Source organism: Castanea sativa, chromosome 1, assembly GCF_040712315.1.
Source record: "Castanea sativa cultivar Marrone di Chiusa Pesio chromosome 1, ASM4071231v1".
Taxonomy (NCBI): domain Eukaryota; kingdom Viridiplantae; phylum Streptophyta; class Magnoliopsida; order Fagales; family Fagaceae; genus Castanea; species Castanea sativa.
Window position 1 is genome coordinate 19436711 of NC_134013.1, and position 22437 is coordinate 19459147.

The following is a 22437-nucleotide window of genomic DNA, read 5'->3' on the forward strand; positions in this document are numbered from 1 at the left end:
GGCGTGAACGTAAGTGTAGAGTTGGTCGAACCATATTAAATGTTATCTCTTGTGGATATTTTATTTTCTTATTTGTGCGAATGCTCTTCTGTTAGTCTTAAATCATAATAATCGACAACATCCTTCAATTTAATCAAAATCAATGTAATGTGACCAGACAAGGTAAAATAAAATTTATATGATCACAGTCAGCATAAAGGGATACAACCCAACAAACATATGTAAAAGCGTAATAACAAAGTAGTTCTTTAATCTACAACAGTACAACTTGATATATACAAAGCCTAGAAGCCAAAATGAAGGTAAAAGAAATTGTCCAACCAATACCAGCAATACAAATAATGTTAAGCCTCTCTTAATTCTCCTTGCCTCTTTCAGGCACTAATTATTTGGAATAAACACTGTGGCGCCTCTCTCCCATATATAAGCCAGAAGATTAGAGAGAGCATAACCGCAATAGAGACCATCACCAATCCTATATAGATCCATCTACTGTATTGCCGAAGACCAGGACAGTGATCCCTATATATTTCGCTGAAAGTTTGACGCACAAATGTGCAGTCTTCAAGCTCAACCAGGAAAGGACCATAATTGTACAAGGCAACGCCCACATTTACTCCAGCCATCATCTGGTTAAAGAGGGCTGGGGTTAATCGCCCTGTTGTGATGCATATCCCAGTTGTAGAAACCTGGCAGACGTGGCTCATCCAAACCTGCATGGATTAAATCAAAGTATTAAGCCTTCCATTTTATGCTGACACCAAAGAATCACTGCCTAATGCTTCACAAAATTGGTTGATTTTGTAAAAATGAGACCATATGAATATGGGAAAAACTTAGGCATTAGGTTGCCAATCAAAATTCAAACACTCAGCCGCATTAACTAATGTAGCACATACTCTTTCCCAAGGACAATTTAATTCAACGCAACCAAGTGTTTGACTTTAATTGGAGGTGTACCTAAGCTTTTCCCAATTATATGTATGGAAGAGGACCAACTCCAGAAAAGAGTTTCCTGGCTCTTTTTATTTTATTCAAACATTTCCAAGTTCCCTAGAGTTGCTAGGTTCTTACTTCAGTTGCATTGCTTGGTTCCACCTCACCATCAGAGCAATCACGATCAGTGAAGTCAGGATAAAATGGATTGCAGAGGATTGGTACCAATGGGCCAGATTGATTCTGATACATTTGCTTGAAGTTGGGAGAGAAATTTATGTTAGAGACATTGGTAATGACTGAGTTGATCATATCAACAAGTTGAGAAGTGACTTCCTTGCTCCGCAACAACGTTTCCTGTGCAGTTGCATTGTCCACGCAGGGCAGTATATCATCTAAAGCTGTATAAGAAGTTGGGTTTTGAACCCATTCATCCATTGCAACACAAGTGTCTGCAGCTACACTAGTAGGTCAAAGGGGCAAAAAAAAAACTATGATGCACGGACACGGACACGGACACTCCGATACGGCAATTTTTGAAAAATAAGGACACAACATGGCATGGACACGGCAATTAAATAATTAATTAAAATTTATATTTAGGCATTTTTTTAAATATTTTTAGACATAAAATACATTTATGTCTAAAAATTAAATTATGTAACAACTACAAATAAGCAAATTAAGACCCAAAGTAATACAATAATATACATAAAGTGTTTAGAGTACAAACCAAACTACAAAAGTTTAAATAGGCTACATTCAAGTATTCAACATCAAAGATCAAACTACAAACATAAAAGGAAACCAAACTTTAAACTGTCAAGATTACCATAGAACAAGAAGTTCAATATCAAACTAAAAACATAAAAGGATAACTAAAAACATAAAAGGATCACAGAACAACAACATCATCATCGTCATCAATATAGTCATCATTCTCAACAAGACTTATCTCCATCTCTGGCTCATCTAGTGTGAGATAAGCAATCTCAAGCAACCCAGGTCCTCCAAATGGCTCATTCCAAGTATCTCCACTAATGTCCCACTTCTTAGAGTTTCCTTTAGTGTACTCTTCTCTCCTCCTTGAAAGAAGCCGAAGATTAGAATGAACAAATACTAAATCTTCAGCACGTTTAGGAGTAATTCTATTCCTCCTCATACAATGGATGAAGCCATATGTACTCCAATTTCTCTCAGCACATGATGATGAGCAAGGCTGTCCAAGAAGCTTTAGAGCTAAAGTTTGAAGCATTGGCAACCTGGACCCATAATTTAACCACCAAAGTGTTGGATCCAAGACCCACCTATCATCCATGTTATCATCATCATAAGCTCCAATTCCTGAAAACAAACCAAAGTCCATAGTGACATTCTTCCTATCATCAATATCAGGAAAGAATCTTTTGAGGCACTTGTTTCTCTCCGTAGAAAGTTCAGCATCCTTGTGTGGCGCAACACGACCTCTGCCTTCCTCAATCCATTTATTAGTATAATACCTAGTTAAAAGCAAATTAGAAATGCCTAAAGAATATTAAAAAAAAAAAAAAAGATTGAAGAGATAGAAAAATTACTTCGGATTCAAGGAATGTGTTAAGCAATGAAGTGGTGTGCAATTTTTAGTCCACCATTCAATAAGTATAGCATGTACCACATCATAGAATGGAGACTCCTCATATTCTTCCTTGCCTTCTTGCTTGTATATTTCTTTCTTCACATTTTCTATCATGGAATCCCACATTTCATACACCTTATGGAGAATGGGTGCATCCGTGTCAGCCACTCGAAGCATCTCATAAATAGGTCCTGTGAATCTCAGAATATATGCAACCTTGTCCCACCACAAATCATTCAAAACATAATCCCTCATAGTTTGAGCTTTTCCTACATCATCTTCTCTATATGACATCCATTCCTCACTAATGACCATATTTCGAAGATGCTGCTTTACTTGAAACAATCTTTTAAGCATGATGATTATTGAAGCAAATTGTGTTTCAGCAACAGCAAGTAACTTCAAAGGGGAAAATGAATTAAAAATTGCTAATCTCATAGAATGATTTGTGATAAAAATACGAATGAAAGTTGCCTCATCTGAAACTTGTGCAATCCAGTTACATTCATTATATGCAACCTCATTCTGCAAAGAATTCTCAGGTGCACATATATTCTTCAAGGCCAAATTGAGGGTATGCACAACACAAGGTGACCAAAATATATGAGGATATTCAGCTTCAACAATAGATCCTGCAGCTTTCATAACAGATGCATTATCAGTAATAATTTGAACAACATTAGTATGCCCAACCTCACGAATGACCTTTAGAAACAAATCAGAAATGAAGTGCTTGTCTTTGTACTCTTTGGTACCATCAATGGATTTGATAAAAAGTGGCCATTTCTCTGATGTAGCCATAAAATTGATAAGTGGCCTTTTTTGTGGATCTGTCCACCCATCACTTACTATGCTTAAACCCCTTTCTTTCCAAGTGTCTTTAATTGACTTCAACAACTTCTCAATATGTACCTTCTCTTTATGCAACAAAGTTGTTCTCAATTTATTGTAACTCGGAGGAATATAGCCCGCCAAATTATTATTACATGCAAATTTGATCATCTCAATCCAATAAGGGTTCTTAGCAAAGTGAAAGGGTAAACCAGCAGAATAAAATGTCCTAGCAATAAGAGAATCTAATTGCTCTCGACATTGATTGTTAAAACACATCTCCAAAGTAGGATTCCCAACCCCTTTTTTTTCTGAAAAAAAGGATGACTTGTAGCTGTACTACTGAGAGTAGGACCCAAATGAGGACTACTAGGAGAATCAGAAGGTAAAGACACTAGCTTAGGCTTCTTCAATCTACGCATAGATTCCTCATACGCATCTTCTAATTTTTGCATTTCATTTAGATACTCATCTCCAACCTTTCCACATGGTTGTATTCCACAATTAGACAATTTTAACAAATGTGCCTTCACCCTTGAATAAGACCCCTTAAAAGTTTTTTCACAATAGTTATATTTGAAAGTAACATTCCCACCACCACCACCAGCAGCTTTTTCTAATTTAGTAACATATTTCCATAAAGGAGCAACTGCCTCAGTTGATTTTTCACATTCAATATTCATTTTAGTAAATCACCTACAATATTTAAGCAATTCAACTTTAATAAATAAATTAAACTTATGGCAGTAACAACTAACAAGCAATATGGCAAATAATGTAACATAATCACAATATCCCACTCTCACAGTCACACACGGTCACTGTGTGACCGTAAGAGTGGGTTTAAAAATTTTATAAAAAAATAAAATAAAATAAATAAAAAAACGTGATAAGTTAAGTTAAATAAACTACCCATCTCATTCACCTAACTAGCCAAACAAGTCAAATACTTGAAAGAGCACAACAACAAAAAAAAAAAAAAAAAAAGAAGCGTCGGACCTGACTTGTCTACGCCGAGAGAGAGAGATCGGAAGGGACAGGCGGACAGGGATGGCATCGACGTATGGAGCTCGCCGATCGGCCCGATTTAGCTCCAGCGAGAGACAGGTCAGCGGCGGAGATCAGAGGAAGGGTCGGTGGTTCTTAACTGAGAAGTGAGAGGCTGAGAGCTTGTGGGTTTCGAGGCAAATGACTGAATGAAGTTGTGGGTTTCATCATTTTGTTTTAGGTATATCATGAGATCAACGGTGGGGGTAAGTCCATATGTCAAAAATCTGTGATTTTCCTCTTCTTCTTTTTTTTTTTTTTCACTGCTGGCGTGTCGGACTGTCGGAGCCGCATCGGCTCCATGTCGAAAAAAAAAAAAAAAAAAAAAAAAAAAAAAAAAAAAAAAAAAGGGACACTTCTCGGACACCAGAGTCCGGCGAATCGTGGCGGTTCCGGTGTCCGACACGTCGCCAAAAACGGCGTGTCGGTGCAACCCAGAAAAAAAAAAAAAAAAAAAAAAAAAAAAAAAAAAAAAAAAAAAAAAAAAAAAAAAAAAAAAAAAAAAAAAAAAAACACATTCATTGGTTAAAAGATCAGTAGCAAAAGAACAAACTTTCAGAGGAAAAGGCAAAATTTATGTTTTTATGAGAAAACATAAAAAGAAAAACACAGTAAAATTGCATTTAGAATAAACCTGCAAATTATCACAACTGTTGCAGAAAACTAAATTTGAAACTTTTTAAAATTGGTTTTCATTATAAACACAAAACTAGCTTTGAAAATTTTAGCACTTGAGCAAAGGAGATTATGAATTTTCCTTTCTAACTTCTGTGACTGCTATTTCAAACTTTTATCACAAAGCACAGATGGCACCTTCTACTTTGAGAAATGATGGATAACTCTCTTATGTGTTTAGGGTACAAGCTTAATGTGATGGCTTGTAACAACTGAGAAGAGATCCATTCACTTTGTATTAATAGCTTATAATAGAATATGATGACGTATAAGATGATGAAAATACTGCATAACACCATTATGCTTTGGCCTTTATTGTCATGGCTTTGCAGGCAACATTGTGAGACAGTCCATCAGTCTTTCACTATGATAAATATATCTAACGTCCAATGAGATCTAGCTTCAATGGCACCTCCTCCCCTTGTAAGAGCAAGGTCTAGGGAGAGGTTGTAGGTTCAAGACCCACTAGATGCATGTAACTTTTCCATAAAAAATTATAAATATACCTTATTTTGTACTGTAACAAATCTGCCATCAGTTTATGATAAACTAAATGTCTAGCTTTACCACAAAATATCAATTAAAAAGTGAATGCAAAAAGCATATGAATAAGACTATACAAAGATTTTGTAATTAAATTGTTGTAATTGTTTTTCTTTTAGTATATTTCTTGCGGGACAGGTTTCCAAAGTGGTTTTTCCATTGAGAAGATTTTCCATTGGTTGTTCTCTTTGGTATCAAATCTTGTAAATTGCTTGTATTGCTTTCACCATAGGTATCTAGATCTTAATAATGGGTGTGATTGATAACTAAAACCGTGGACTCCACCCTATTGATCGCGTAAATAGAATTTTCACACAAAATATGAGAATATTGTGTTAGTTCTATTCTAAATGAACAATAATAAAAATATTAGAATATTATGTGTTAGTTATATTCTAATTGAAAAATAATTAAATTAATATGAATTATAATATTATAAAAAATTGAAAAGAAATACCAAATATCTTAAATTCTTATAAAATTATACTAAGCATTAGCCTCCAATATTTAGAAAATATCTCATTTTTATTATCTCAAAAGCTATTTATCTATTATACCATATCATTTTACAATATACCCAACATCCCAACTTTTATTTTACCATACAACATATTAAAATAATATATCTACACAATAAAATAATATAACCTAACACCCAAATAAAACCCAAAACTCAATAAAATATTTTTTTTTTAAAATACCATCTTGCTACAGTACCATCTTATTTATAAGATAATACTATTGCACAATTGTAATTTTTTTTTTCAATTAGAGTTTTAGATAATGCACACTTTTAAAGTTTGGATCCTATAAATTTACTATTCGGAGGGTTTACAATCCCCAATGCCAATGCTATAAGACAACATCAGCTTCCTACTAAATTGGAATAAAAAAATAATTATATATATATATATAAATCACTAATTTTTCTTTCAAATCTATATTATACATTTGCATACATGTATTTATGATTTTTTTAAAACAATTTTTAATGTTAAAATTTCAAAAAAAAAAAAATTTAACACCTTACTGAATGAACATGTATTTATATCCCATAATATATATGTGTGTGTCTATATATATATATATATATTTGCATGTGTCCAAAATGTTACTAACTATGCTTAAGATTCGAGAGAAATGATCTTGCTCTGAGCCCCAACCCAACCCAACTGGCAGGGCAGGTTTCAGTTTCACCATCAATTTTCAGCCCATATGGGCTCATGTTATATACGCCCATTATTGGGTTTATGAAGACCCAAGACCACCAAAGAAAGTAAAGCTCAAAGTCCACAAGTGAAGCCCAAAGACCAAAACTTGACCGGAAAACGCCCTCCCTCATGTACGGACTACAAATCTGTTGTCAGTGTGTACATTTGATTTCCAATTTTCCATACAAGCTTTTATAAATTTCTCACGCCAGTTAGATAAATGAATTGGAGGGAGGATGTTAACGAGAGGGTTTCCTTAACATAGAACGATCACTTTTAATTTTGAATGTGTCTAATAGAATAATGATGTGTCAATTTTTAGTTTTGCCATATTATTTAATGGACTAAAAACCATTGCTTTAAATTTTAAGGATTAAAATCAATAAATTTTTATTTTAATTATCGAAAATTGATAGATTAGTGGAATTTTTTTATACATAGGGTGCTCCTCAAGATGGATGAAGTTTTCATGGTGAGAGGCCATGGGTTTGATTTTGTGGGAAACTCTCCACATACACCAACACATGTTTACATGTGTGTGCAAAATCTTTAACCCCACTATTATAACAAGACAAGGATAGATTTTAATCGCCCTCTTCCAAGCAAGGTTCTCAGACCCGGACCAGACTAAGAGGTCGGACCGTGAAAACCGGGAACCGGTTTGAAATTCGATTTTTTAAGCATAGAGAATCGAGCATATGTGAAAATTCCGTGAACCCCTAAAAATGGGGTTGGACCGCACGGTTCAGTCCAAGAACCGTGCGGTCCAACCCCTTAGCAATTTTTTTTTAATTTTTATAAAAACAACTTAACACAATTTTATTCTGCTTAATTAAATTATCCATCTCTTACAAGGAAATATATATATATATATATATATATATATATATATATATATAATTAAAATCCTTCAAAGATATTCAACTTTACTTCAAAAATTAATCATAAATTTTAATGTTTTTATGGTTATTATTTTATTTTATTAACTTTCTTATTTAATTATTAAATATATGCTTGAAAATCATTAAATTTCCCTCACATATATAGATATATTAGTCAATTTTGCTAGTTTTATACATTTAATATCTATATTTAGGTTTTAATTAATTATTAAATTAATTATGACGTCATCACGGTTCGACCTCAAAAACTTTGAACCTCTCTCTTTTACGGTTCAATGAACGGTCCAGGTTTAAAAACCTTATTTTTCTCTCACATTATTGAGGTTTTTTCTTCGATATTTATTAGATTTTACACTACATTTTATGGTAGCGTTATTTCTCCTCTTTCAAAAAGATTCAAATTCAAGTCTTCAAGACACTATGAATGAGTTTTATTTATTTTCATATTTTAAAGAGCACTATGAATGAGATTTGTGAGATACAGAATTTGTCCCCTCATTTCAAAAAGATGGATATTAATTTAACTGCATGACCATCCATCTCACTCAAATTCTTAAACGTTGCAACATTGTTCATTTTTTTACCAATCCTGCAGGTGTAATGGGAAGAGATAGAAAAAGGAAAGGCTAGTAATTTAATTGGCACACAGGTAGTAGTGTTAGCAGAAAATACAAATAGATCTTCCCCTTAATAACCCATTTTAATATGCTTTGCCCAAAATTTTATCTTTTTTCTTCCTTTTTTTTGTGGGGTGGGGGTACCAAGTAAAGTAAACATGAAGAAGTATGGATTACTTGGTTAAACCCTGCGAATATTAAATGAAAATGGCCTATGGTGCTATTCCCTTTTGAAAAATATTTTGGGATAGATTTATTTTGTTTTGTTATATATGGACATGGAGTTCATTGCTTCATTCCAAGTGTCGAGGAGGTTCTACTTTGGAAGAAAGCTTAGGGAATTGACATTCTTTTTTGTTTGCATTAATCAGGTATGACCCACTCGACTCTCAACTCTCAATAACCAACCACTCCCCTTCTTTGTGAGTGAGAAATACGAGAGATACAGGTATCCTCACATCAGCGTTTAAACCTAATATGAATAGGTTGGGTCTGAGTTTTTTTTTTTTTTTTGAGAAAGAGGCTGGGTCTGAGTAAAATACGATGACCCAAATATAATTCCATACGTTTTTGGTCCGACGTAGGTATAAATAGCAATAGGTTGATATATAGTGCTTCATTCTAACTTAATTATTTAGCCACTAAATCAATAAGAAAATTGAATTCTAATCCCTCTTACACTAAAAGGGAACTTACTAATATTTTGGCTTGATTGTAAAGAATTGTCATCATAGAACTTACTGATATTTTGGTTTGATCATAAAGAGTTGTCACCAAGAACCCTACACTTTCAACAAAAAAAACTAAATAAATTGTTCTCAAACATACGTTTAATCCCATCCTAAAAAAATTATTGATATTTTGCCTGGATTGTAAAGTTTCATCACCGCAGAGAAATTCTATATATTTGAAATCCTATTATATATATGTGTGTGTGTGTGTGTGGCTGGCCCAAGGCTAGGCCTAAGATCCCACCCAAAAAAAAAAATCCCCTTAGGGAAAAAGGCTCCACTTTCAATGATTAAAGTTCCAAATTTTTATAAAATTATATATATTTTTAAAAGTTATGCATTTTTAAAGGTTACAAATTTTACTATCGACTTACAAATTGCTATGTTATTAATCACAAAAAAGCTATTTAAACATTCATTAATTAGTTAGATTGATGAATTTCATCAATAAGAGTTAATGTCACGTCATATTGTGAACATTTTATAATACTTTAAACACATTTTTCCCTTTCATTTCTATTAAGACTTTCAATGTACAAGACCAATAGAAACTTAACCCAATTGAAACTCTAAAATGTTTCAAAAAAATGTTGCAAATGTGTTAAATCATCAATTATATATAGATTAATCTCGCTTAATAGTTTGAGACACTAATTTTTGTAAATTGATATTCTATGAAGCCACACACCAAATAATGTCTATCTCCCTCTCTTAAAAACAATATATAAAACTAAAAATTAAATTTTAACTTTGCTTAACTATATATCATTGTATATCCAAAATAAAGTATTTTTTTAATTGTAATATATTTTCTTTTAATATTTATGAGTCAACTATAATATTCAATTCTCTATATGAAATTAACATTAGTTTAGTTAGTATTATTCATCAAATTATGTATTTAATGTATCAAATTAACCTAGATTTGATTAGTATTAAATAATTTTTTTAATTAATATTTACATATTAAAAGTTCCGCGTAAATTTTTCGCCTTGAGCCCTAAATAATGTTAGGCCGCCCCTGTGTGTGTGTGTAAAGAGAGAGAGAGAGAGAGAGAAGTGGGGATCCCAAAAATACCCTATAGTTTTAAATTTGTGCCAAATCAAATAAATTAAGAAAGAAAACAAAAGGTATAAATAATATCGTGGAAGGAAGAGTGCCGAATTAGTAGAAGAAGAGTTTGTTCCAAATTTGTAGAAGCAATAACCTATTACTTCTTTTTACAAAGAAAGCAAAAGGTATAAATAATAACTTGAAAGGAAGAGTGTCAAATTAGTAGAAGAAGAGTTTGTTCCAAATTTGTATAAGCAATTATACTTAATAATGCCTTTTGCCTCCCAAAAAGTCAAATCCTCAATCTGTGATACCTAAATAAATCCTTATTTTAACTAATAGGACCACCAGGCCCCCTTGATTTATGAAGATGCAGCTTATTGAATCGATTACTTGTTTACCAAAATAAAAATAAAAGGAATCGATTAATCTCAAAACATATTAAAACTCCTTTTTGACCAGGTGGATGTGACTTTGTAATGAATCATGTCTCCCAAATAATAAAGTGAGGAGGGAAATCCACAGTTCTAAAGCAACCTTCCCGTACGTTAAGGATCTTTGCCCTGATTAATTTGGCTTTACAGTAAGTTTTCACGTTCCTTGTTCTACAATAAAGTGTTGCTTTTCGATGAATAATATAACATGAATCTCAATCAATTTCTGGTAAAGTTCGGACATTAATTTATGTTTACTTTTTTCAATTAAGAGAAAACAAGAATATAAAACTAAAACAATTATGTCCCGACACACATACAAGAACAAGAAAAAAAGCAAAAGATAAAGAGGGAAGAACAAAATCGGGAGACTGATCATAAGGAGTGGCCAACTTTAGTTGAAGGGCCATGCTCGTATCTTTGTCAAGATAAGGTATTCGATTACATGGACCAACATGAAAATGATCCATTCAATTGTTATGTCGAAAATTCAAAATTCATCAATCCTACGTGATTGTTTTATATATCGGATTGATAAAATTCGATCAATGTATCTCTCTGGTTTGTTAGGGTAATGACTTTTATACCAACTCTAAAAGGTGAACCTCTAAGTTAAATAAGATACCATTGGATTTCAAAGAGCTAAGTTATTTATATTCATTTTCCAAACCTAAAGTGTGAATAGTGTTTGGCTACGTGGAGCTTAATTTTGTGTTTGATATAATATGATTTTTTTTTTTTTCAAATCCTCCAAAATGCCTCTTAAAATATTTAAAATGACATAAATTCCTATAAAAATATTTGAAATGATTAAAATACCATTAACCTCAATAAAATGACCGAAATACCCCCAAACTTAGACAATGACCAAAATAACCTTGAAACCATCAAAGTAATTAAATATTCTCAAATTTGTTAAATAAAAAAATTAAGGAAAAAAAAAAACAAAGAGACAATGAAGGGCTTGTTGCTTCAAAATACTCTTAAATCATAATTATACCCATTTGAAACTTGAAATTGATAAAATAACTAAAACCGAGAAAGTTTTGATTTCACTCAAAATTAATACAGTCTAATACTCATAGTTATCAAAATGCAAATCGTATCATGAATCAATTTTTTATTTTTATTTTTAATCATATATCGTAAAATACACAAATACTTAATAAAATTATATAAAAAATATAGATATACATATATGAATGGTATATTCATTATAAAATCATAATATAATCAACTAATAACCAATTTAATGATCAATTATGTAATAATATTTAGCAAAACTAACTAGATAAAACAAATTAACATATATTTATAACATATGTATTTAAATTGATTAAACCCAGAAGTGATAATACCTGACATATGAGCCAAAATAATAATTTTTTTCATCATCTTGCCTAACCAACTCTATCTAAGTCAATATTAACATCATATTCATCATCTTGCAAAATTATTTCTTCTTTGAGATTTTCTAACAACCATGCCAATACCCAATAACCCACTAAAAACCTTCCCACTCAACCTAGTTTCACCGAATCAAGCGGTCTTGGAACCATCTATTAAATTTGACCGGCTTTGACCAACTTTAAGTAAACTTTGACCACACCTTTTCTAAATCCCACCATCTGATTGTGACCATAATTTACCATAATTAATCTTTCATTACACTCTTCAAATCCTACGGTCGGATTGCAAATCTAAGTATGGTGTGTGATGGACATGCATGTGTCATGTACCCACAAGTTAAACAACTTTAATTGGCTCTGTTCTCTCAATTTGACCATCTAGTCATTCTCAAATTTCGACAATACCAATATTTGACAATTCTCTTCCAATAGAATGATCAAGATTTAAATATGAATTAGAGCACGATGATCACATGTCACGTGACCTCATGAAGATTTGATTAGCCTTGTTCTCGTAATCTAACCATCCCATTAGAATTATGTTCCCCTAAGTACTTCCTTTAAAGTTATGTTTTCCCCTAGATCACACATGGGAGTGATAGGAGTAGTTCAAAGTACTACCTTTAAAATTATATTTTCTATAAATAAAAAAATACTGATTTTCAAAATTTAATGTTTAAAGAGAAGATACTAGTAGGTGCTCCTCTGGATCAAACATTAGATTTTCAGTTTACCTTGACATAAACTCTTACTAATCATGGGTTTTTCAAATGGTTTTCAAACTAAAGCTACTTTTGTTTTTTCCTCTAAAATCAAATCCATCAATATTTAAACCCATCAATATTTAAACACGTATTCTTGATGCATGTAAGATATCATGAGACATATGCCCCCAAGGCTAGGCAAGTATGTTCTAAAATGACCAAAATACTCCAAAAAAACCTAGAATGACCAAAATACTATTAAAACCTGTAGAATGACGCAAATACCCCTAAACCTCTAAAATGACCAAAATACCCTCGAAATCTCTAAAACAACTACAAATACCCTGAAATCTCTAAAATTACCAAAAATACTCTCGAAACTTCTAAATGACCAAAAATACTCTCGAAATTTCTAAAATAACCAAAATACTCCTTAACTTCTTAAATGACCAAAATTGTCCTTTTAGAGACCATGGGCGGCATTTTGGTCATTTTACTGATTTCAAGGTATTTTTGGTCTTTTTTTAGGTTTCAATGTATTTTTGGTCATTTTAGAGGTTTTGGAAGTATTTTGATCATCTTAGAGGTACCAAGGCACTTTTGCTCATTTTTGAGGTTTTGAGAGTATTTTTGTCTTTCTAGAGGTTTTAGGGGTATTTTTTTGTCATTTTAGAGGTTTCAAGGTATTTTTGGTCATTTGAGAGGTTTCAGAGTATTTTGGTTATTTTATTGATTTCGAGGTATTTTTGTCATTTTAAGAGGTTTCAGAGTGTTTTTTTTTTTTCTCATTCTAAAGGATTTGAGGGAATTTTTTGTGTGTCATTTTTGCGATTTCAGGGGTACATTAATTATTTTAGTGTTTTTTGTTTTTTTGGGTATTTTGGCCATTTTGTGGTTTCGTAGTATTTTTGCTAATTCTAGTGGCTTTAGAGGTATTTTGGTCATTTTACAAGCTAAGGGGTATTTTTTTGTCATTTTAGAGATTTCGGGAATATTTTGGTTATTTTAGAGGTTTCAATGGTATTTTTGTCATTTTGGTCATTTTTAGGTTCAGGGGTAATTTATTCATTTTTAAGGTTTAGGAGTATTTTGGTCATTCTCATGAATAAAATCAATTTTCAAATACACTTTCCAACAAATTCTCTATCATTTCTCTATTTCATTCAAATATTATTTCTTCATTCTTTTTTTATTCTTTCTTTATTCTTTTCAAATAATATGTAACTATATTTTTTAAATCTCCAATGATGTAATTTTCGTGCAGTATTTATTTTTTATTTTTTTTATTACCAAATCTATGTTAATTTTGTGCAAATTCTTAGGAATTTTTATGTAATTTAAAATTTATCAAAATTACCTATATTTTAGGAATGAGTTTATCCATTAATTCTTCCCTAAAAAATTCACTAGTTTTTAAATTTTTATCTGTTAATTATGAATATTCATTAACTTATCATTATCTCTTTCTATTTATTTTAATAAAAATAAACTATTTAATCTTAATTTAAGATATTATTATTCTAATTCATTAAATTCTAATTAATTTTCCTTTTAAAAATTCTTACCATAATTACTCCATTAGTCATTTTTTATTTTTATTTTGACTTTTTAGGAACATTTTAGTGATTATTCTTCTTTTTTAGCAAACATTTATCATTAATTTATAATAAATGACAAACTTATCAAGTTTATCATTGTTAGGGACATATTTATGTAATTGGCTAATCTTTTGTCAAAACACACTTTACTTGTAATTGAGTAGATCTAGAATGGGTTTAGTACTTCAAGAAACAAGTGTTCAAGTTAAGTATTGAAGTCATGCAAGTTTGACCAAGAAACAAGTGAAGGAAGTGATGTTTGTTAAAGCTCGACAAAATCCTTTCTATCGAGATTTAATGTTTAAGCTCGACACAGCTCGACACAAGCTGTATCTGTTGAAAATAACAAAATCAGACTTTTCAGATCTGATTACACGCATATGCTTATGTATTTGTGTAGGGTTTCTTTTCTCACAACCCTAGACATATATAAGGATTATTTTAAAAGCCGTCACAAGATGATGCAAATAGAATACAAGCATTGTGTGACTGAATGCAAAAAGTGACCTAACTCATCATTCTCTCTGTAGAAGCTACTGTATCTTTGCGCCAAGAGTTTTGTGACCAATGAGCTTTTTGATCTTCATTGTTGATGAACTAAATAACTTTGCAGTCAACAATCTTCTTCAAGTTGGTGTGTTAGTCACATACTGGGATCCGTGCATCATTAGTTAGTCACGTACTGGGATTCGTGCATTAAACGGAAAAATTGCCGCTACAATACAAGTCTAATTGAGTATTGGGGTAAGGGTTCAACTGTAGGTTGGTATTTTAGGATAGGCCAAAGGGTTTGGTAAGATTCTTTGTACTTGTAACCGCTTATGATTGATAATAGTGGATTATTGGGAGTGGTGACCTTAAATTCACCCGGTGGGGTTTTGCCTCGATGGTTTTTCCCATTTGTAAACAAATCACTCATGTCAAATTTATTTTCCACTACATTTAATATAATTGGTGATTTGTTTGTGCTACCATGCTATTGAATGTAATTTGACTAATTAATTAGCTTGAGTAATTAATTAATTTGCAAGGGGTCAATTCATTTTAACCCAACATGTGGTATCAGAGCGAGCACACTCTGATTAAGTTTTAATCTTTGTTGTGTGATCCATTGACCCCTATCTATCATGGGTAAAGGACAGTCTCTTATTATATCTCCTTTATTTGATAGCACTAACTATGTGTACAGTTTTTAAACTCCTTAAACACAACCAGATTAACCTAGTTATTTAGCAAAGTGATTAACTTAGGTAAATTATTCAAATCTAGGTTAACACAAATATATCATATCATTGTAAAGTCGTAAAATAAAGAATACAAAGATATCATAACCCAAGAAAACCAAACCGGTAAAAAACCTGGGGAGGATTTAACTTAGCTATCCTCAAGGTAAAATAAATCCACAATGAAAGAATTGAAGTTTACACAATAGCGACTTAGACCATTAACATCCTATTACTATCTCGAGTAGGAAACTTACTGCCACAACCACGTGACAGCTTCGAGTCCACGGGCTACTTCTTTCTTGGATTCCCAGCAAGCACAAGCACTCCCGCTTGTATATCTTTAAGCTCTTGAATCTGCAACTAAATTGATCACCAAGTTCTTGACATCAATCTAGATCTTGATAACCCTAAGTGTATGTAAAGACAAACACCTCTAGATCTCACAAGAGATTCACACACACAGCGTAAAGAGCAACCTTAAAACGTGGCTAAGGTTTTTCCTTTTATACTTAAGACAAAACATAAAACTCTACACATCAAACGGGTTTGGGCTGAGTTGGAAAATTCTACAGAAAAACAATATGTATGAGTTTCGATCGATCGAGTCTAATTTTCAATCAATCGATCCAGACAGAATTACACAGTAAATCTCGCAGTACACTCGATTCCAACTTTACACTTAAACATACTTTGAGCAAGTTCAAAATAAGGCTAAAAGTTTTGATCATGGTTTGCCAACATTACAAATTGAAGTTCTAATACATTTAAACCTAAAGTCTTATGCATATTGGAAAGTACGCATGAGAGCTTTCTTGCAATCTTTAGATGAGAAAGTGTGGCAAGCTGTGGAGATTGGTTGGACTAAGCCAAAAGAAGTGCCGGCTGATTGGGATGATGCAAAGATCAAAGCAGCAAACTTCAATAGTAGAGCATTGAACGCCATATTCAGTGCCGTCATGAATGAGGATTTTAAGAAAATATCATCAACTGAAACTGCAAAGGAAGTATGGATCATTCTCCAAACGACCTATGAAGGAACTAAGGCTATTAAAGATTCCAAGCTTCAAAGGCTTTGCTACTTTTTATACATGTGCAGGTACAATGTGATTTGACCATCACAAGAAATACATGTGTTAATATATACTCACTAAACTGTCTTAACTTGTTTTTGAAATATAAAATTGGTTAGACTTGTTTTGTGTGTGTGTGTGTGTTTTTGGATCTATGGATGCTATGCTTATATGTTGATTTTGAGAGCTTAATATGTTGTTTGGATCTTTGTTTGAGTAGCTTTCTTGTTGCATTCATCTTTACATGTTTGTTTATCCGGAACGCCAAGTTATCCTGTCGGACTTTACCGACACTCTCCCGGCTATCATTCGGACCCAGGGTTGGGATTCTCTCTGTGAGAATCCCTTAAGGTGTCCCATCGTGTTTATACAGGAGTTTTACTCCAATATACATGGCATCGATACCTTTGTACTTTGGTTTGCTACTTACATCCAAGGTACACGTATCGTAGTTACTCCAGATTTTATATCCGAGGTACTACATGTTCCCAGGGTAGCGCATCCTGACTACCTTGACTGTGAGCGTCTCTAAACAGTGTCTAGAGATGAGCTTCTCTCTCACTTTTGTGAGACTCCTTCCACATGGGGTGGTAAGCTAAACACCCCATACTCGGGCTTTACCAAAGGCCCGAGGTTCCTTAACATGGTGATGACATTTACTCTTACTCCATTGTCTCACTATAACTCCATCACTAAGCCTCGTGTTCGTTTCCTTCTTGCTCCTCTAAAGGATCTCTCTATAGACTTTCCATCTCATTTCATCACATCTATTCTAGATGTGTATATGGACATTGCCACCCGTGATAAGCTCATCTTTCTTTCGAATATCACACGGATCCTTCCGTATTTCTCCATTGATATTCCTTCCTCTCCGAAGCGGCCATGTGTGGAGACGACCGATCTTACAGCTTTTGTTGTACCTTCTTCTTCGGCTCCTTCTACCTCCGCAGCTGGTGGAGTGACCTTTAAGGCCATCATGGCGCAACTTCAGCGGATGGAGGCTGAGTGTGGTGGTCATCTTGATTATCTCACCAAAGAGATGTGTCAGATGAACACCCGAGTTGGTCGCATTGCCCGCCAACAAGTTCGCATAACCGGCTTTGCGCCTTCTCCCTCTCCTTCTCCAGAGGCCTCGGCTGATGAGGATGGTGATGATGATGATGATGATAATGATGATGCTAGCTCTTTCGGTGATGATGAGATGACGCCCTCTCAATGACTTACCCTTTGTCATTCGTGAGAAAAAGGGGGAATAGTTTTGGTTTGAGAGAGTAGTCTTGTATTTAGGGGGAGAGTTAGTATATGACATTTTTTTATAGGAGATGTGTTTATATTTTTTGAGAGATATAATGAGGTTTACATGTACTTTCTTTTCTTATCTTTACATTTTGCCTCTTGTATACAGGCCTTGTGACCATTTTATTATGACATACATTGTATTTTACCTTCTTATATATTAATGATGATGTATGTTCATTTTCTTCACCTATATTTTCATGTGTTGTTTCTTTTCTCTCTTTATACACATGTTTTTTTTACATGTATACAACCTTTATTTCTGTTTCACCTATGATTCCTTGATGAGTTTTGTTTAAGTGTTTCAGAAAGACATGTTGTAAAAGTCTACCATGCCATGAACTCTCTTCTTGCAAAATTTTCAAGAGTTTATGTTAAGGTTAGATTTATGTTGTATTTCAACAAGTGGTTATGAGTTGAGTAATTTAAAACTTCTCTCATGATTATTTGTTTTATTGTGGTTTTGTCACGGATTGCCAAAGGGGGAGATTGTTATGGACATATTTATGTAATTGGCTAATCTTTTGACAAAACGCATTTTACTTATTATTGGATAGATCTAGGATGGGTTTAGTACTTTAAGAAACAAGTGTTCAAGTTAAGTATTGAAGCCATGCAAGTTTGATCAAGAAACAAGTGAAGAAAGTGTTGTTTATTAAAGCTCGACATAAATCTTTACAGAATCCTTTCTATCGAGATTTAATGTTGAAGCTTGACACAAGCTGTATCTGTCAAGAATTACAAAATCAAACTTTTCAGATCTGATTACACGCATATGCTTATGTATTTGTGTAGGGTTTCTTTTCTCACAACTATAGACATATATAAGGATTATTTTAAAGACCGTCACAAGATGATGCGTATAGAATACAAGCATTGTGTGACCGAATGCAAAAAATGACCTAGTTCATCATTCTCTCTGTAGAAGCTACTGCGTCTTTGTGCCAAGGCTTTTGTGACCAAGGAGTTTCCTGATCTTCATTGTTGATGAACTGAAGAACTTTACATCCAACAATCTTCTTCAAGTTGGTGTGTTAGTCACGTACTGGGATTCGTGCATCATTGGTTAGTCACGTACTGAGATTCATGCATTGAACGGAGAGATTGCCACTACAATACAAGTCTAATTAGGTATTAAGGTAAGAGTTCAATTGTAAGTTGGTATTTCGCGATAGGCCAAAGGGTTTGGTAAGATTCCTTGTACTTGTAACCATTTGTGATTGATAATAGTGGATTTTCGGGAGTGGTGACCTTAAATTCACCAGGTGGGGTTTTGTCTCGGTGGTTTTCCCCATTCGTAAACAAATCACCCATGTCAAATTTATTTTTCACTGCATTTAGTATAATTGGTGATTTGTTTGTGCTACCACACTATCGCATATAATTTTACTAATTAATTAACTTGGATAATTAATTAATTTGCAAGAGGTCAATTCATTTTAACCCAACAACCATTTTAGTGATTAGTCCACACCATTATTTCATATAAAAAAAAAAGGTCACACGTTTAAAGTCTACACTACACATTTCTAATTCTTCCATTCATCACCATGATGTCAATTTTTCCTTGAATTATTAGGCACGTATTGAAATTTTTAAAAGTACCCAATTTTTTATAAAAAAAAATGTAAACAAACCCATTTTTTGTGGAACTTATAAACAAACCCAAGTACCAAGTTTTTTTGTCACGCTCTCTCTCTCCTCTCCTCACGCCTCAGCCTCCACAAATTGGTAAGCTCTCTCTCTCTCTCTCTCTCTCTTTCTCTCATCGCTAGTCTCTCGCTCATTCTTTGTTTCTTCTCCATTCCCTAATTCTATTTTCTCTCTTTCTTGTGTAGTTCTAGGGTTCCTAATTTCATAATGAAAATTGTGACTGATTGTTTTTTTTTTTTTTCAATTCTGAATGTTCATCTATAACGAAAGTTTTCTTTTCAGTTCTGGAAGTTTAATTGGATCTATACTTTCGTTGTCCCCTCTTTGTTGTTCTCTCTCAAAGCTAATTTTAGAGATTTTGATTTTTTTTTTCAAATTTAAATTTTGAATGATCTATACTTTCATGTTAAGAAAGCATGAACTAACCTAGTGATTAAAAGAATTTTCTTTTCTTTTTTTTTCTTTTCTTTTTTTTGTTCCTAGTTTTAATTTTGATATTGAGGGTTTTTGGGTTTGAAGCTATGGGCACAATAAGCTATTCGTTCACTCTATTATTTGGATTTGAAAGAACATGAGCACCATAGTTTTAGTTTTGATATTGTGGGTCCTTATAATATTATATATGTAAAGTTGTTATTTACAACTATTTTGTGTTGGCTTTAATTCCGTGCCAAATTTTATTGTAATTATGTTCAATCATCTTTACCCTATATTCTACGTGGGATTTCATTGTATAGGTTGTGTGTGAGAGAGAGTGTGAAGACTCAAACGTCTAATGAAGACAAAGTGGATTTCGTGAGAAGTTTCGCAAGAAGCCTTCCCGTGAAGTGAGCCACGTGCAGAGCACATAACTGGAATATGAAGAGTCGTTACAACTGGTTTTCACGAGTAATTCACGGGTAAGGTCTTCCCGCGAAATACCCGCGAAACATTCTATTTTGCTATTTTGGCATATCTGCTACACCATATCTTAACCCACATTATATATACCATCATTACCCACATATTGCAAGGAGTGCTTTTCAGAGAGAAAACCCTAGATACAACCCTTGAGAAATAGAGATTGCTATACCCACAATTCTCTACACAATCCTTTGTGGTTTGCCTCAAACTCCTACCTCCCCATGTCCATATCCTTGAGAGGTTGATAGCCCAAACACTTTCCACACCCATTCTGAGTGTAAAGTGAGGTTTTGGTACTGTTAGGAAGCATTGGACAAACCCATTTGTTTGGTGGATGCAATCGGGCTGAATTGCGTGATCCGAAGAGCTAAAGAAGACAAGGCTTTGTCAAGTCAGTTGGTAGCAGGAGCTTGGAGGGCTCAAGCACATGGGATAGACTAGGCTTGAAGGGTCTTTTGTTATTCGTGTACTCCAACTTATTCTCTAATAGATCAATTTACCGCTTGGAGGTTGGCGGAGAGGTTTTTCACCGAGTCCTTCGATTTCCTCTTCGATAACACGTCTCGGTGTTATCTTATATTTGAATCTTTCTTCCATACTCTCTTAGATTACTTTTTATTGTTGATATATGATGAATATGGCTTAGAATAGTTTTATTGTTTGTTTGTTCGCATTTAGTCTATTTCGCACTTAATTAAGTTAGAGTAAAATTAAACGAGCTGTAATTTTTTAATTTTGGGGTCTAAACAACTCTTGTGTTTTCACACATATTCGAGCTTTCAATTGCTATCAAAGCAGGTGCACTTGTTGTGGTTTCATTACCTAAGTGTGATCCTAGACCCCTTGGCTTGCTATGGATAGTGCTATGGCAAAGGCCAACATGAAGCATAGTTCATGTATTTGTGATAATGACTCTATAAGCATCTTTGGAGATTGTCGTAACAATGAGCTTTTAGAGTTATTCAAATCTAAGAAACATGCTAGAATTTTTGTACACATGCTGAAATCCTTAGAGCATAGGAATCATGATATTCATAATAGCTTGTGTGAGTTGAATTCCTTAATTGCTAAATATAAGAGAAGGAACAGACATTTGTGTGATAAACTTGATGGTTTGAGAAAGCTTCACTCATCTATGAATGAAGTAAAGGAAGATGAGTTTGGCTTTAATGGTCAAGAATGCTTATCTCATGCTTGACTTTTTGTTCATACCGCAATGAAAGTGTTTAATTTTTGTTTGTGATATCTTGACAGCGGATGTTCAAGGCACATGACCGAAGATAAAACACTATTTAAAACTCTTAAGGAGAAGGAAGATGGTTTTATGACTTTTGGAGATGGTAGCCACTCACAAGTTCTTGGAAAGGGAACCGTTGATATTCCAGGACTTCTCTTGTTGACTAATGTTCTTTACATCAAATGATTGAAAGTGAACTTGCAGAGTATCACCCAAATATGCAATGAAGACTTCCTAATTCAATTCTCAAAGAAAGGTTGTCTAATCCTCAATGAAGAAGGTTTTCAAGTCTTGAAGAGACTTAGGACCACCGACAATTGTTATATTGTTATTCTTAAGCCAAGCATATCATGTCGGAGTGCTCGAGTAAATCTTTTGGAGTTATGGCATCAACGGTTTAGGCATGCAAATTACAAGCAAGTGGCAAAGGTCTCGAAGCTTGAAGCAGTGATTGGTTTGCCAAAGTTTAGAAAGATTGAGAAGAATGTTTGTGGTCCGTGTCAATTGGGAAAACAAACTAAATCAATCCATCCCAAAGTAAATGTAGTTGCTACCTCTCGTCTTTTAGAGTTACTTCATGTGGATCTAATGGGTCCAACGAGAATGGAAAGCATGGGTGGAAAACAATACATCATGGTAGTGGTTGATGATTTCTCAAGGTACTCTCAGGTGGAATTCCTTAGAGAGAAGTCAGAGGCATGTGACAAGATGGAAAGGTTATGCAAGAGGCTCCAAAATGAAAAGG

General features: G+C 33.4%; 2 protein-coding genes across 2 annotated transcripts; both read right to left on the bottom strand.

Moving 5' to 3' along the window:
• Positions 1 to 374: 374 nt before the first annotated feature.
• LOC142622028 (uncharacterized) lies at positions 375 to 1410 on the bottom strand. Its single transcript, XM_075795441.1, has 2 exons — positions 1075 to 1410; positions 375 to 713 (listed from the first exon to the last, which is right to left on the bottom strand). The coding sequence occupies exons 1-2, from the start codon at positions 1372 to 1374 to the stop codon at positions 375 to 377; spliced, it is 639 nt and encodes a 212-aa protein (XP_075651556.1). The 5' UTR covers positions 1375 to 1410.
• A 421-nt stretch (positions 1411 to 1831) lies between these two features.
• LOC142622039 (putative transcriptional regulator tpeD) lies at positions 1832 to 4065 on the bottom strand. The gene is made up of 3 exons (XM_075795451.1): positions 3711 to 4065; positions 2511 to 3627; positions 1832 to 2435 (listed from the first exon to the last, which is right to left on the bottom strand). The coding sequence occupies exons 1-3, from the start codon at positions 4063 to 4065 to the stop codon at positions 1832 to 1834; spliced, it is 2076 nt and encodes a 691-aa protein (XP_075651566.1).
• Positions 4066 to 22437: the final 18372 nt, after the last annotated feature.

Coding starts and splice junctions, on each gene's coding strand:
- LOC142622028 (XM_075795441.1), bottom strand. CDS start 1,374: ATGGATGAATGGGTTCAAAACCCAACTTCTTATACAGCTTTAGATGAT. Junction 714..1,074: donor AACCAAGCAATGCAACTGAA/GTAAGAACCTAG, acceptor TAATCCATGCAG/GTTTGGATGAGCCACGTCTG.
- LOC142622039 (XM_075795451.1), bottom strand. CDS start 4,065: ATGAATATTGAATGTGAAAAATCAACTGAGGCAGTTGCTCCTTTATGG. Junction 3,628..3,710: donor TCTCAGTAGTACAGCTACAA/GTCATCCTTTTT, acceptor GAGAGCAATTAG/ATTCTCTTATTGCTAGGACA. Junction 2,436..2,510: donor ACACATTCCTTGAATCCGAA/GTAATTTTTCTA, acceptor GCTTTTAACTAG/GTATTATACTAATAAATGGA.